This window comes from Papaver somniferum, chromosome 5, assembly GCF_003573695.1.
Source record: "Papaver somniferum cultivar HN1 chromosome 5, ASM357369v1, whole genome shotgun sequence".
Taxonomy (NCBI): domain Eukaryota; kingdom Viridiplantae; phylum Streptophyta; class Magnoliopsida; order Ranunculales; family Papaveraceae; genus Papaver; species Papaver somniferum.
This window is the reverse complement of record NC_039362.1, coordinates 56,107,291-56,121,724: the sequence shown is the minus strand read 5'-3', so window position 1 is coordinate 56,121,724 and position 14,434 is coordinate 56,107,291. Positions and strand designations below refer to the sequence as shown.

The 14,434-nt window shown below is 36.4% G+C and overlaps 1 protein-coding gene across 1 annotated transcript; it reads left to right on the top strand.

Moving 5' to 3' along the window:
* Positions 1-12,484: 12,484 nt before the first annotated feature.
* Positions 12,485-13,525, top strand: LOC113279074. Its single transcript, XM_026527786.1, has 2 exons — positions 12,485-13,089; positions 13,189-13,525. Exons 1-2 carry the CDS (start codon positions 12,485-12,487, stop codon positions 13,523-13,525), a joined length of 942 nt encoding a protein of 313 aa, XP_026383571.1.
* The last annotated feature ends 909 nt before the right edge of the window (positions 13,526-14,434 follow it).

The following is a 14,434-nucleotide window of genomic DNA, read 5'->3' as shown; positions in this document are numbered from 1 at the left end:
ATTGGTAAGATGTAAGCATTGTTGTGGAAACACATATATGCATAAGTCCTTATTCCTTGAACCAAAGTTTGCGAACTTTGTTGATCAAGAGAAATGGAAGTGGCGTGAGCCAAGTCCGCGAACTGGCGAAGTTCTCAAACCCGAGAATTTCTGTTGGAGTTTGTGTACTCCTTCCATGAGCTTAAGTCCGCGAACCCAGTCCGCGAACTTGAGTGCTTATATCTAAAACCGGTTGTTCTTGAACTCATATTTAAATAAACTAAGGAATGCTTTTGCAAACCGTGGCTATAAAGTTCATGAACCGATTCGAGTGAATCAAACCGATTTTGCTTCGATTGTGTCTTGTGTAGTTACATACGATTTCCTTGCAATTGAAGAACTCTCTAACTAGTTCATTTGAGTCATTTGAACTAGTTATGGTGAAGAAGAATATGGTTGATATGAAAGTGATCATATGGCTAACCATTGGTTAACTATTGTTGAACCAACAAATGTTAATGTTTGGGTACGGTTCATAAATCCAAAATTGGACATTTCATTTGTGTGTAACAAGCTAAGTTTTCGATCCAATGGCTGAGAAATATTAGCTTGAATCTAATCAGGTTTTCATCTAAAGGTGAATATTGAATGCTTTTTTACCAACCTAACATTGATTGCAAACCCTGATTTGAAAGACTATATAAGGGAGAACTCTAGCAACTGGGAAACCTAATCCCCACACATTCTGTGTGATACTAGTTGTGCTAAGCTAGGGTCGATTCTCCTTTAACCTTTGGTTTCTTCTTCTAAACCAGGTTAACGACTTAAACATTGGGATTGTGAAGCTAGACCGATACTACTTTTATCGTAGTTGTGTGATCTGATCTTGCTGATTCTATCGTTACGAGTACAATTGAAATAATTGGCTTGAGATTTTATATCTCCGATAGGCAAGATAGAAAAGAAATCACAAACATCTTCGTCTCATCGTTTGTGATTCCGCAATATCTTTTTTCTCTGCGTTCGATTAAGATTATTGTGAGGTGATCAATAATACTAGGCTGTTCTTCGGGAATATAAGTCCGGGTTATTGATTGGTTCTTGTTCACCTTGATTTATGAAAAAACGGAACAAAAACTCATAGGTATATTCGTGGGAGACGGATTTATCTATTACCGTAGACTTTTTTGTGTGATACAGATTTGTTTATTAAAGTCTTCAACTTTGGATCGTAGCAACTCTTAGTTGTGGGTGAGATCAGCTAAGGGAATCAAGTACGTAACATTCTGCTGGGATCAGAGGCGTAGGAGCATAACTGTACCTTGGATCAGTGTGAGATTGATTGGGGTTTAACTACAGTCCGGACCGAAGTTAGTTTGGAGTAGGCTAGTGTCTGTAGCGGCTTAATACAGTGTGTGTTCAATCTTGACTAGGTCCCGAGGTTTTTCTCCATTTGCGGTTTCCTTGTTAACAAAATTCTGGTGTCTATGTTATTTCTATTCCGCATTATATTTGTTTATATAATTGAAATATCATATGTTGTGCGTTGTTCAATCAATTAGAATATTCGACCTTTTGGTTGTTGATTTAAATTGATTGACACTTGGATATTGGTCTTTGGTACCATCCAAGTTATCTCTCTTTGATAAAGTCTCGCAGATTTCTATTTGCTTGAGTAAAGATCAAATCGAGAGATTTAGATATAAACTCTTTGATATACTTTTCTCTAGATTGAGTCTGACTGTCTAGTTGATTCTCTAGAAAGTATATTAGAGATTGTCGATACAGATTGATAATCGAATTGTTGGGTGTGGTTGTTGTACCCCCGCTTTTTCAATTGGTATCAGAGCAGGCAAACACGTTCAAGACCTTATAAGTCTGTGTTTATGGCAATCTGAGTCTGAGGACATAATCTCTTCTACGCATACCAAGATGTCTTCTAAAGCTTTTAACTATGCAAAATGTCTTGGGAATACCTCAAAGGATTACTCCTTAGCTGATTCTTCCGAATCCCGAGGTAAGAAGATTGTTCCATCTTTTGATGACATATCTCTTTCTGATGAGACATTGGGCACTATGGCAAAAGCTGAAATGAAGCCCACCAGAATTTCAAAAAATTCTACTGAGATCATTGATTTGCAGGATCATGATCAGCTCATTGATTTTCAGGATCATGATCAGCTCATTGATGAATTTGAAAAGTCTCTTGATCGAGAACACGAACTCTATAGCATCATTGAGTCCTTCTCTAAGAATATTGATAAACTTCTCCAAGAAACTACTTACAGCGTGAAAAGATTAGTGTTCTTGAGGATATAGTTAAGGAAGATTCAATTAAAGAGAAACACTTGATCAAGACTCATTCATCAGATCTTAACAGACTTCGTGTTGAGAAAGAGAAACTAGAAGCATCTCTTATTCTAGCCCATGGACAGTGCAAATCCTTGGAAAAGGAAAACTCTGTCTTAAGGAGAAATTATTTTGTACAAACTAATTCTCATGAGTTACAGTACGGAACGAAATGTTCTCCGGAAGAAGATTGTGTCGAGAAAAGTTTACGTAACTTACAATCTCCTCATATGGCTATGAAGTCTAAACAGGTGCCGTTTGTTGCTTCTCCTCCACGAACCTGTACTTTCTGTGGAAAAAAGAATCACTATGCTATCCATTGTTTTTCCAGGAGGAAACAAATTTCTAAACTTCATAATTTTCTTCTTTCCGCTGTCAATGGAACAAATAGTCAGTTGACTGCTGCAATGAATCACATGCCTACAGAAAACCAGAAGCCTTATAAATACGATCTCTTTCCTAGAAATCATCACAGGGTTCAAATGCATTCTAGTGGTATAAATTCTTGTGCTACCGATGAAAGTATTCCCTCTGTTTATAAGACTGTTTCTGGTAAATCTAAGTCTAAAAAATGGAATCCTATCTGTTCTGATCCTCTTGAACCAGTTGCAAGAGGTCCTAGATTTAGTCCTCAGAAAAAGCCTTCTGACGGATATGATAAACACATCGTGTCCTACTCTTCTGGGATGAAATACAACCGAAGAAAGGCGAAGAATACGAAGATCAAATTGTCAGATGATATATACAACTCCCTTCTCAATGATCACAGTGGGATTAATTTCCACTCTACCACCTGACTTCAGGTATTCCTTTCCTTGTTTCTAACTTGAGAGGTGCAAGGAAATTTATTGAGAAACACTCAAGTATGTTGTATATTATTTCAGTTTGAGTTTCTTTTTCTTTGTCTTTTTCTATCACCGGTCCACAAACGTTCGCGTCTACTTGTGAGTTCATAGGGTTTCCAAAATAAGAGTTTCCTTCTCCTGTTTACATACACATATATATTTCTTTATATTGTGTCTTTCCATCCCTAACAAAAATTATATGGAGAACTCTGCAAAATATCGAGAGATTGTGCATCTTGACATGGAGGAAGACGCTCAAGGATGTGAATCAATCCAAGAACTGGTTCTTAAGAAGGTGCTTGAAAGAAATAATCACAACTCCTGGATTGATGATTCCGTCAAGGATTTATCTCGTTTTCAGAATGATTCAAAGGTCGAGTTTGCAAATCTTCAATTGCAAATAAACCAACTCCTAGACGGTCAGACTAGAATCCTTGCCAATCAGAATACTCTGATACGGAATCAAAAGAAGCTCATCATGGAATGCGCCAAGGCTAGACAGCTTGCTCGAGTTGTTGATCGCAAAGTTAGTGTTCTAACTCATGAACATGGTGTGTCCACAGTGAAGAGAATAAAGGAAATCAGTGATACCTTCTTTGATGGATTCATTGAAAGATATGAGGTTCTTAACGAACTTTGATTTTTTTCCTTTATTTGCCTAGTAAATCTTCTATTTTCTTGTTTTGTTAGAAGAATAACTAGAGTTTGGATTAGCCATTATTGTGATTACACATAGCTATGTCCAACGTTTTCATCTTCATGTTTTTAGATTTATTGGTTTAAAGTATAAACTTGTTTGAAGATGATTTTTGCAGTATTAATCTTTATGGTTTTATATATTGCAAATTGTTTATGGGATCTGTGTGTTTGCGTCCGTGAACTATGATTGTCCCATAACTTGTCAAAAGTAAAGTCTTTCGTAAGTCGATATTCTTATATTGATAAAGGAATGAATGGACTTTTGACAAATATAAAAGTTAAGCCTATATTTTCAATTATTGATGGAAGATAGGTTAAAATCTTTTGTTTTCAAGGATTATGTCTATTGGTTGTCATTGTGTAAATCGTGATGGAAAATAGAATGAATCCTTGTGTATTCCGCAGTAATTGATCTTCCCGGATCCATATTTTATGTATTACTGTGAGACTCCGTAATGTGTCTTATGTTGAGCATTATAACAACCAAGTTGATTATTTTGTGATTAGCTTTGTTGTTGTTCCGTAAGGTACTTTATGTCGAGTATTTTTAAACTAAATTAATCATCTTGTTTGGTTATTTAGTTATGACTCCATAAGTTTTCTTATGTTTGAGCGTTCTTGACTAGGTTGATTATTTCATGATTAACTTAGTCATTGCTACATAAATTCTCTTATGCGAGTATGACCAATTAAATTGATTACTCTTTGTGATTAGTTTGGTTGTGTATTTCAATTGAATTAATCATGGGTTCTCTTGTGGTTAATTTGATTGAATATTTTGGATTCAAATTCATACTTTTATGTGATTTGTTATGTCCAAAGAAATCCTTATTTTCTTTCTTGTTGTTCTTTAGGGAATGACATATTATGGGGGAGAGTTCTTTTTGAACTTACGCTTAATTACCATATGTTTGTGGGGAGTGCGGCTATGGAATTTTATGAGGGTTATCTTGTATCTTTAAACTCCTTGATGAATGCATTTAGCTTCGGCTTTATGATTTCATCTAAATAAGATGATTGTGTTTCTTTCTTTTGGTCATGAAATGTCTCTTTCGGAAATTTCATTAGGATCCCGTTCTTGTACCTTTGCCAATTTTATTGACAAAAAGGGGGAGAATTAATATGTAGTTCACACTACAAATACATATGGTTTTCGGATCATTATGTAAGGGGGAGTGGTTTCCATGTGAGATGGAGTATTGACTAAGGGGAGTGATACATATCACCATAGTATTGTTGTTGAAGTTGTGATACAATTGAACTTTGACGCTTTGTAGTGATACTATGACACTGTATAACAATGATTGAGAACTATTGTTTTCTTGTTGTTATAGATACGGATTTTCAACAACGATGATACTAAACTTACGACCTTTTGGATCATTGGAGTACTTGGAAGTGACGAAGATTTCGAGTAATGTTGAAGATTAGGCATGTGGAATAGGAGCTACAAAAGTTAATTTATTTATTTAGTATTAATAGTTTTGTCACTAAAATTGACAAAGGGGGAGATTGTTAGAGCATTTCTCGGTCGAACTCGCATGCGTTTCTATCTCAAGCATGTTTGTCAATGTTAGTGATCAAAACTATAAGTCTTGATTTCTAGCCTATATATCTAAAGGTCATGGACTAGGATAGAAAGTGTAGTTGAGCTCAAGACTCCATGGAAATCATCATACAAGACGAAGGACTACAAGGAACTGGTGGATCTTCATCGACTAAAAGGTATGTGGAGACTTGGACTTATCTATCACTCAAAAGTCTATTTACTCTATCTCCTACTCTTGAGACAAAAGTCGTTTTGGTATAGACTTTCATTATACACATTTGCTATTTCGAGCCGAGTTTATCTCGTCTATCTATTTCTCGAAATGTGTGTTGGTAAGCTTTCGCTTTAGCCAAATTCATCTTTGCCTAGTGACGAAAGTCATGTAATGTTTCAATCACTTTGGAAATTGCTCTGACGAAAAATGGTCTGTGAATAACGGCTATATAACGTTCTCTGAGAATGTTTCAAATAATTGAAATGAGAGTTTAGATTACAAACCATTGGTAGGATGTTAGCATTGTTGTGGAAACACATATATGTATAAGTCCTTATTCCTTGAACCAAAGTTTGCGAACTTTGTTGATCAAGAGAAATGGAAGTGGCGTGAGCCAAGTCCGCGAACTGGCGAAGTTCTCAAACCCGAGAATTTATTTTGGAGTTTGTGTACTCCTTCCATGATCTAAAGTCCGCGAATCCAGTCCGCGAACTTGAGTGTTTATGTCTAAAACCGGTTGTTCTTGAACTCAAATTTAAATAAACCAAGGAATGATTTCGCAAACCGTGGCTATAAAGTTCATGAACCGATTCGAGTGAATCAAACCGATTTTGCTTCGATTGTTTCTTGTGTAGTTACATAAGATTTCCTTGCAATTGAACAACTCTCTAACTAGTTCATTTGAATCATTTGAACTAGTTATGGTGAAGAAGAATATGGTTGATATGAAAGTGATCATATGGATAACCATTGTTTAACTATTGTTGAACCAACACATGTTAATGTTTGGGTACGGTTCATAAACCCAAAATTGGACATTTCATTTGTGTGTAACAAGCTAAGTTTTCGTTCTAACTGTTGAGAAATATTAGCTTGAATCTAATCAAGATTTCATCTAACGGTGAATATTGAATGCTTTGTTACCAAGCTAACATTGATTGCAAACCCTGATTTGAAAGACTATATAACAAAGAACTCTAGCAACTGGGAAACCTAATCCCCACACATTCTGTGTGATACTAGTTGTGCTAAACTAGAGTCAATTCTCCTTTAACCTTTATTTTCTTCTTCTAAACCAGGTTAACGGCTTAAATACTTCATTGGGATTGTGAAGCCAGATCGATACTACTTTTATCGTAGTTGTGTGATCTGATCTTGTTGTTTCTATCGTTGCGAGTACAATTGAAATAATTGGCTTGAGATTTTATATATCCGATAGGCAAGATATCACAAACATCTTCGTCTCATCGTTTGTGATTCCGCAATATCTTTTTTTGCTGCGTCGATTAAGATTATTGTGAGGTGATCAATAATACTAGGTTGTTCTTCGGGAATATAAGTCCGGGTTATTGATTGGTTCTTGTTCACCTTAATTTATCAAAAGACGGAACAAAAACTCATAGGTATATTCGTGGGAGACGGATTTATCTATTACCGTAGACTTTTCTGTGTGATACAGATTTGTTTATTAAAGTCTTCGACTTTGGGTCGTAGCAAATCTTAGTTGTGGGTGAGATCAGCTAAGGGAATCAAGTACGTAGCATCCTGCTGGGATCAGAGGCGTAGGAGCATAACTGTACCTTGGATCAGTGTGAGATTGATTGGGGTTCAACTACAGTCCAGACCAAAGTTAATTTGGAGTAGGCTAGTGTCTGTAGCGGCTTAATATAGTGTGTGTTCAATCTGGACTAGGTCCCAGGGTTTTTCTGCATTTGCGATTTCCTCGTTAATAAAATTCTGGTGTCTGTGTTTTTTCTGCATTATATTTGTTTATATAATTGAAATATCACAGGTTGTGCGTTGTTCAATCAATTAGAATATCCGACCTTTTCGTTGTTGATTTAAATTGATTGACACTTGGATATTGGTATTTTGTACCATCCAAGTTATCTCTCTTTGATAAAGACTCGCAGATTTCTATTTGCTTGAGTACAGATCAAATCGACAGATTGAGATATAAACTCTTTGATATACTTTTCTCTAGATTGAGTATGACTGTCTAGTTGATTCTCTAGAAAGTATATTAGAGTTTGTCCATACAGATTGCTAATCGAATTGTTGGGTGTGGTTGTTGTACCCCCGCTTTTTCATGAAATTATTGTAAGTTGAGATTTGTGATTGTTGTTTTGAATGGGTGTATGTGAATATGTATGAGTGAATCTATAATTAGGAATTAAGATGAATGATGTTACAGAAGCAAAGAATGGTAGTTCTGAAAGAACGGTAGCTGAGCTGTGATGGTTGTAGGAATTGTGGAATGTGCAGTAGTGGAATGGTTGTTGGCGTTTAGACTATTGCACTTGCAATTGGGTTGTTTTCTGAGTATGCAATTACAGATGACATGAAGTTGGGGTTGTTATGATTGAAGTGGAGTTCAAGGTGGTTGTCTGTGTTATGTAATGCAACTGAAGTAAGGCGTGTTGTAATGCTGAGATTAGTATGTGTGCTTGAATTGATAAAATGAGGAAAAGCTAAAGTTTGGTGTTGATTGATGTTAGTGTTTGTTGTAAAGCTTGGAACTGCTGAACTGCAGGTAGACTATAGTTGTAATTGTAATTTGATTATGAAGTTTGTTTGGAAAGTTAATTGTTGTAATGGTTGCAGGTAGAATAACTAGGATTGTCATGCATTAGGTTTTTTAGCCTGTGCTTTGGCCTAGTTTTACCTTTAGTCATCCCAGTTAGCTAACTCAGAATATCTGACTGAGTCAAGTTAAACTCTGTTAGCCTGAGTTGAATCGGTTTGACTCAGTGGACCTTGGTCATTTGACCAGGACTTTGACTTGACTATTGACGTGACGGTTAGTTGACCATGTTAGACTGGACGTTCACTGTTACTGACCGTCAGTTGACCTAGATGGACCAGGTCTTAGTTTAAGGAGATGATCTGTTGGGCTTGGGCTTATGGTTGGTTTCCTATTTTGATGTGTTGGACCCTTATGGTATGATTTAGCCTTTGATTCCTTCTACAAAGTTGTGGATGTTCATTAGACTTAGTTATTGAACTATAGAATCAATCTAATTGGATTAGTAGACCTTAGATATGCTAAAGATAGATAATATAGAACTATAAATGGGCTTAGAACAATTAGATAGACTTGTATGATTCTTGTGTGAGCCATTCTGGTTAAATTCTTAGAGTTCTTGTGTGATTAACAGTTAGTCTATATTAACAACGATCGATTCGAAGGATGAACCAATGGATCTTGGATCTCGAGGTAGGTGTGGCTTGTCATCAAAAGAGGTGGGAATTTACTTTTAACTCTTCTGTGACCATTGTTGTTTTCTTTTACAAAAGTTTACGTTTATCAAGCTCATGCATTATTGGTTATGCTTTCCATGCATTGTTTAATTTAAGTTCCGATAGTTATGTTGATTCTGATAATCTTTCCATTGTTGGGAAAGGAGTGCATTGTTTAACTTTGAATTACGAAAGTTCTGTTATTTCTTTTAATCTTTCCATTGCTTGAAAAGGATCTTTAATTATTTGTTCGTCTTTATGAGTTGATATGGGAAATAAGAATTTCCTTATGTGGTATATAGGATACGCTCCTTCATTTATATTTTCATGCACATTTGGGTGTGTAATTGTCACCCAGAATATCTAGGTGTGTAATTATCACCAATATTACGGGTGTGTACATTCACCCACAGACTACCTAGGTGTGTGATTGTCACCAGTATTATGGTGTGTAAATGTCACCACAGAAATAATAATTGGTGTGTAATTGTCACCAATCCGGTGTGTAAATGTCACCACAGAAATAAAGAAGGAGTTAGTTCCATATACATGTTGTTAAATTCAGTGAGTTGGTTGTCTTTTAATATTTGGGAAAACATAGATTGTTTTCCGAGTCATGTCAATGGTTACTTGAAAGTCATATTGTTATTTCCACTTGGCACCCTTTTAGGGATGATGTGCTCACCCATTTCCCACTTTCAGTTTCAGAGACAGATCAAGTTGTGCATGTGACGATAAAGCTTCGAGAAGTTGATACATCAGTTAGTTAGCTTCCTCTATATTTATTTTCGTATTTATATTTCTGTTTGTAAATTAACTCACAAGTATATATGTATCATTTGAGAGGAGTTCTTGTATTTATATATTTCAGAGCGAGGATAGTTTTTGGGTTAAGTTTTGTAGTAGATTTTTAATTGATTTCTTAAGTATAAAATTTAGTTCCTTAGTGCCTTTTTATTTAGTTAATCTCTTGGTTTAGTCAACTTCTAGCTTTTGGGGCGCTACAAAGTTGGTATCAGAGCTCACCATTAGATCTTATATGAGAAAAGATAGAAATACCCAGTTCCAGTTGGTGAACTAGATTAGTTTAGAACTGGGTTAGGGTGTGAGATAAATTTTAATCACTAAAAGTAAAAATTTTAGGTTCCATATACATGTTGAGGAGGAAGATGTTGTTTGCTTATAACTGGTGTTGCAGGGAATTATTGTTAGTTGAGATTTGTGATTGTTGTTTTGAATGGGTGTATGTGAATATGTATGAGTGAATCTGTAATTAGGAATTAAGATGAATGATGTTACAAAAGCAAAGAATGGTAGTTCTGAAAGAACGGTAGCTGAGCTTTGATGGATGTAGGAATTATAGGAATGTGCAGTAGTGGAATGGTTGTTGGTGCTTAGACTATTGCACTTGCAATTGGGTTGTGTTCTGAGTATGCAATTACAGATGACATGAAGTTGGGGTTGTTATGATTGAAGTGGAGTTGCAGGTGGTTGTCTGTGTTATGTAATGCAACTGAAGTAAGAGGTGTTGTAATGCTTAGAATAATATGTGTGCTTGAATTGGTAAAATGAGGAAAAGCTAAAGTTTGGTGTTGATTGCTGTTAGTGTTTGCTGTAAAGTTTGGAACTGCTAAACTGCAAGTAGACTATAGTTGTAATTGTAATTTGATTATGAAGTTTGTTTGGAAAGTTAATTGTTGTAATGGTTGCAGGTAGAATAACTAGGATTGTCATGCATTAGGTTTTTTAACCTGTGCTTTGGCCTAGCTTTACCTTTAGTCATCCCAGTCAGCTGACTCAGAATATCTGACTGGGTTGAGTTAAACTCTGTTAGCCTGAGTTGAATCGGTTTGACTTCGTGGACCTTGACCATTTGACCAGAACTTTGACTTGACTATTGACGTGACTGTTAGTTGACCATGTTAGACTGGACGTTGACTGTTATTAACCGTCAGTTGAACTAGATGGACCAGGTTTTAGTTTAAGGAGATGATTTGTTGGGCTTGGGCTTATGGTTGGTTTCCTATTTTGATGTATTGGACCCTTATGGTCTGATTTAGCCTTTGATTCCTTCTACAAAGTTGTAGATGTTCATAAGACTTAGTTATTGAACTATAGAACTAATTGGATTAGTAGACCTTATATATGCTAAAGATAGATAATACAGAACTATAAATGGGCTTGGAACAATTAAATAGACTTGTATGATTCTTGTGTGAGCCATTCTGGTTAAATTCTTAGAGTTCTTATGTGATTAATAGTTAGTCTATATTAACAACGATCGATTCATAGGATGAACCAATGGATCGTGGATCTCGAGGTGGGCGTGGCTTGTCATCAAAAGAGGTGGGAATTTACTTTTAACTCTTCTGTGACCATTGTTGTTTTCTTTTACAAAAGTTTACGTTTATCAAACACATGCATTATTGGCTATGCTTTCCATGCATTATTTAATTTAAGTTCTGATAGTTATGTTGATTCTGATAATCTTTTCATTGTTGGGAAAGGAGTGCATTGTTTAATTTTGAATTACGAAAGTTCTGTTATTTCTTTTAATCATTCCATTGCTTGGAAAGGATCTTTAATGCTTTGTTCGTCTTTATGAGTTGATATGGGAAATAAGAATTTCCTTATGTGGTATATAGGATACGCTCCTTCATTTATATTTTCATGCACATTTGGGTGTGTAATTGTCACCCAGAATATCTAGGTGTGTAATTGTCACCAATATTACGGGTGTGTACATTCACCCATAGACTACCTAGGTGTGTCATTGTCACCAGTATTATGGTGTGTAAATGTCACCACAGAAATAATGGTTGGTGTGTAATTTTCACCAATCCGGTGTGTAAATGTCACCACAGAAATAAAGAAGGAGTTAGTTCCATATACATGTTGTTTAATTCAGTGAGTTGGTTGTCTTTTAATATTTGAGAAAACATAGATTGTTTTCCGAGTCATATCAATGGTTACTTGAAAGTTATATTGTTATTTCTACTGGGCACCCCTTTTAGGGATGATGTGCTCACCCAATTCCCATTTTCAGTTTCAGAGACAGATCAAGTTGTGCACGTGACAATAAAGCTTCGAGAAGTTGATACGTTAGTTAGTTAGCTTCCGCTATATTTATTTTCGTATTTATATTTCTGTTTGTAAATTAACTCACAAGTATATATGTATCATTTGAGAGGAGTTCTTGTATTTATATATTTCAGAGCGAGGATAGTTTTTGGGTTAAGTTTTGTGGTAGATTTTTAATTGATTGCTTAAGTATAAAATTTAGTTCCTTAGTGCCTCTTTATTTAGTTAATCTCTTGGTTTAGTCAGCTGCTAGCTTTTGGGGCGCTACAAGTACTTCAAGCACGTCAGCAGTGGCAACAAGAACCTTCTTCAGAAGAGATGGTAGACGGAGCACCACCTCCACCTCCGGAGAGGAAGACGTTGAGAGACCTAACATCCTCATCTTTGGATTCTCAACCACTGTGTATTACTCTGAATGACACAGTGAAGCTTAAGTCAAATTTTCTTCATTAGGTTCCAAAGTTCAAGGGACTACCGGGTGAAGATCCTAATCGACACCTGCAGCAGTTTCAAAATAGAGTAAGAAGTATGAAAAAGGGCGATGATAATGATGCTACAACTTTTCTACAAGCTTTTCCATTCTCACTAGAGGATCAAACAAAATCATGGTTATATTATCTCTCTTCCGGAAGTATTACCACATGGACCAGAATGAAAAAACTATTTTTAAAGAAGTATTTTCATGCTTCTAAAGCTGCAGCTATTCGTAAGGAAACCAGTAGCATTGAACAAATCTCTGGACAATCTTTGTACGACTATTGGGAGAGGTACAAGAGATTATTGGCGAGTTATCCACACCATCAGATACCACCACAACTTATCATCACACACTTGTATGAGGGGTTACTACTGCATGAGAGACATTTGATTGATGCGGCTAGCAGTGATGCATTGGCTAATAAAACCATCGAGGAGGCTACTAGTTTGATCGAGAGCATGGCTGTAAATACGCAACAATTTTATACTAGAGATTCATCGGTGGTTAGAAGAGTTAGTGAAATGGGAGATTCTTCGCATATTGAGCAACAAATGGGTAGTGTGGAAAAGATGGTTGAACGGATAGCTTCTGCAGTTATTCCTACATATGACGATGATGCCGAGGTGAATGTTATATTTCCTAATCAAAGGAAAAGGTATGATCCATACTCAAATACTTATAATCCTGGTTGCAAAGATCATCCAAATTTTAGTTATGCAAATAAGCAAGCTGCAGCTCCTAATCCATATGCGAGACAAGGTGGTTTCCAGCAACAATTCCGACCACAACCTCAAGCTCCGAAGGAGGACACTTCAGAGAAAACGATCACCATGATGCAAGGTCTCACATATATGTTTCAACAGAATCAACAAAAGAATGATGCGGATATTAAAGAATTGCAAACTCAAATGGGGCAATTGGCTACAACAGTGGGTAAGTTGGAAGCACAAGCATCAACAAAGTTACCATCTCAATCGTTCGTGAATCCAAGAGAGCACGTTAATGCGGTTACATTAAGGAGCGAAAGACAAATAGAAGACTCAACTCTGGATACAGGGGCAGTACGCGTACCTAGTAACGACATCGAATAGGAAGTAGAGGAGGAAACCGTCCCAAAGGAAAAGCCAACCTCAAACAGACAACCTAAGGACACGGTTCCCACTTTTACCATACCACCTCCTTTCCCTAGTCGTTTTGCCAAGTCGAAGAAGCAAGCTCAAGACAAGGAGATCATGAACATTTTCAGCAAGATACACATCAACATTCCATTTATTGAGGCGATCAGAACCTTGCCCAGGTACGCCAAGGTTTTGAAGGATTTGTGTACAAGGAAGGATAAGTTGATTGCTAATGATATCACTCAAGTGGGCGAAAGTGCTACAGCTATGTTACTTAAGAAGATGCCTACAAAGTGTGAAGATCCTGGCGGTTTCACGGTACCCGTTACCATTGGTAACCGAAGATTCGAGCGTTCTTTGCTTGATTTAGGAGCTTCCATAAGTGTTATGGCAGCCGATGTTTATGATTCTTTGAATCTTGGACCTTTAAAAGAGGCAAAGATCACTATTCAATTGTCTAACAAGTCCAATATATATCCTAAGGGAGTCGTAGAGGATGTGTTAGTTCAAGTGAATTAGTTGATCTTTCCGGTTGATTTCTACATTGTGGATATGCACAATGGAGATAATTGTTCATCTACTTCGTTACTTCTTGGGAGACCGTTTATGAAAACTGCAAAGACGAAGATTGATGTTGATACTGGTGCACTCACTATGGAATTTGATAAGGAGATCATACAGTTCAATATCTTTGAAACCATGCGCTATCCTAGTGATGTTCACTCGGCTTTCTCTATTGATGTTATTGGTTCGTTAGCACAACAAATGTTTGAGTTGAACAAAGAAGATGAACTTGGAATTGTGTTACGCAACAACATTTCTTTGGATATTCATGGACAGACGAACCTGGACGTTGAATTAGACAAAGAAATGGTGGATATT

Excerpts from the sequence above, each read along its gene's own strand:
- LOC113279074 (XM_026527786.1), top strand. The coding sequence starts at position 12,485 with ATGAAAAAGGGCGATGATAATGATGCTACAACTTTTCTACAAGCTTTT. Across the intron at positions 13,090-13,188 it reads TTTCCTAATCAAAGGAAAAG|ACAAGGTGGTTTCCAGCAAC; the intron begins GTATGATCCATA and ends TCCATATGCGAG.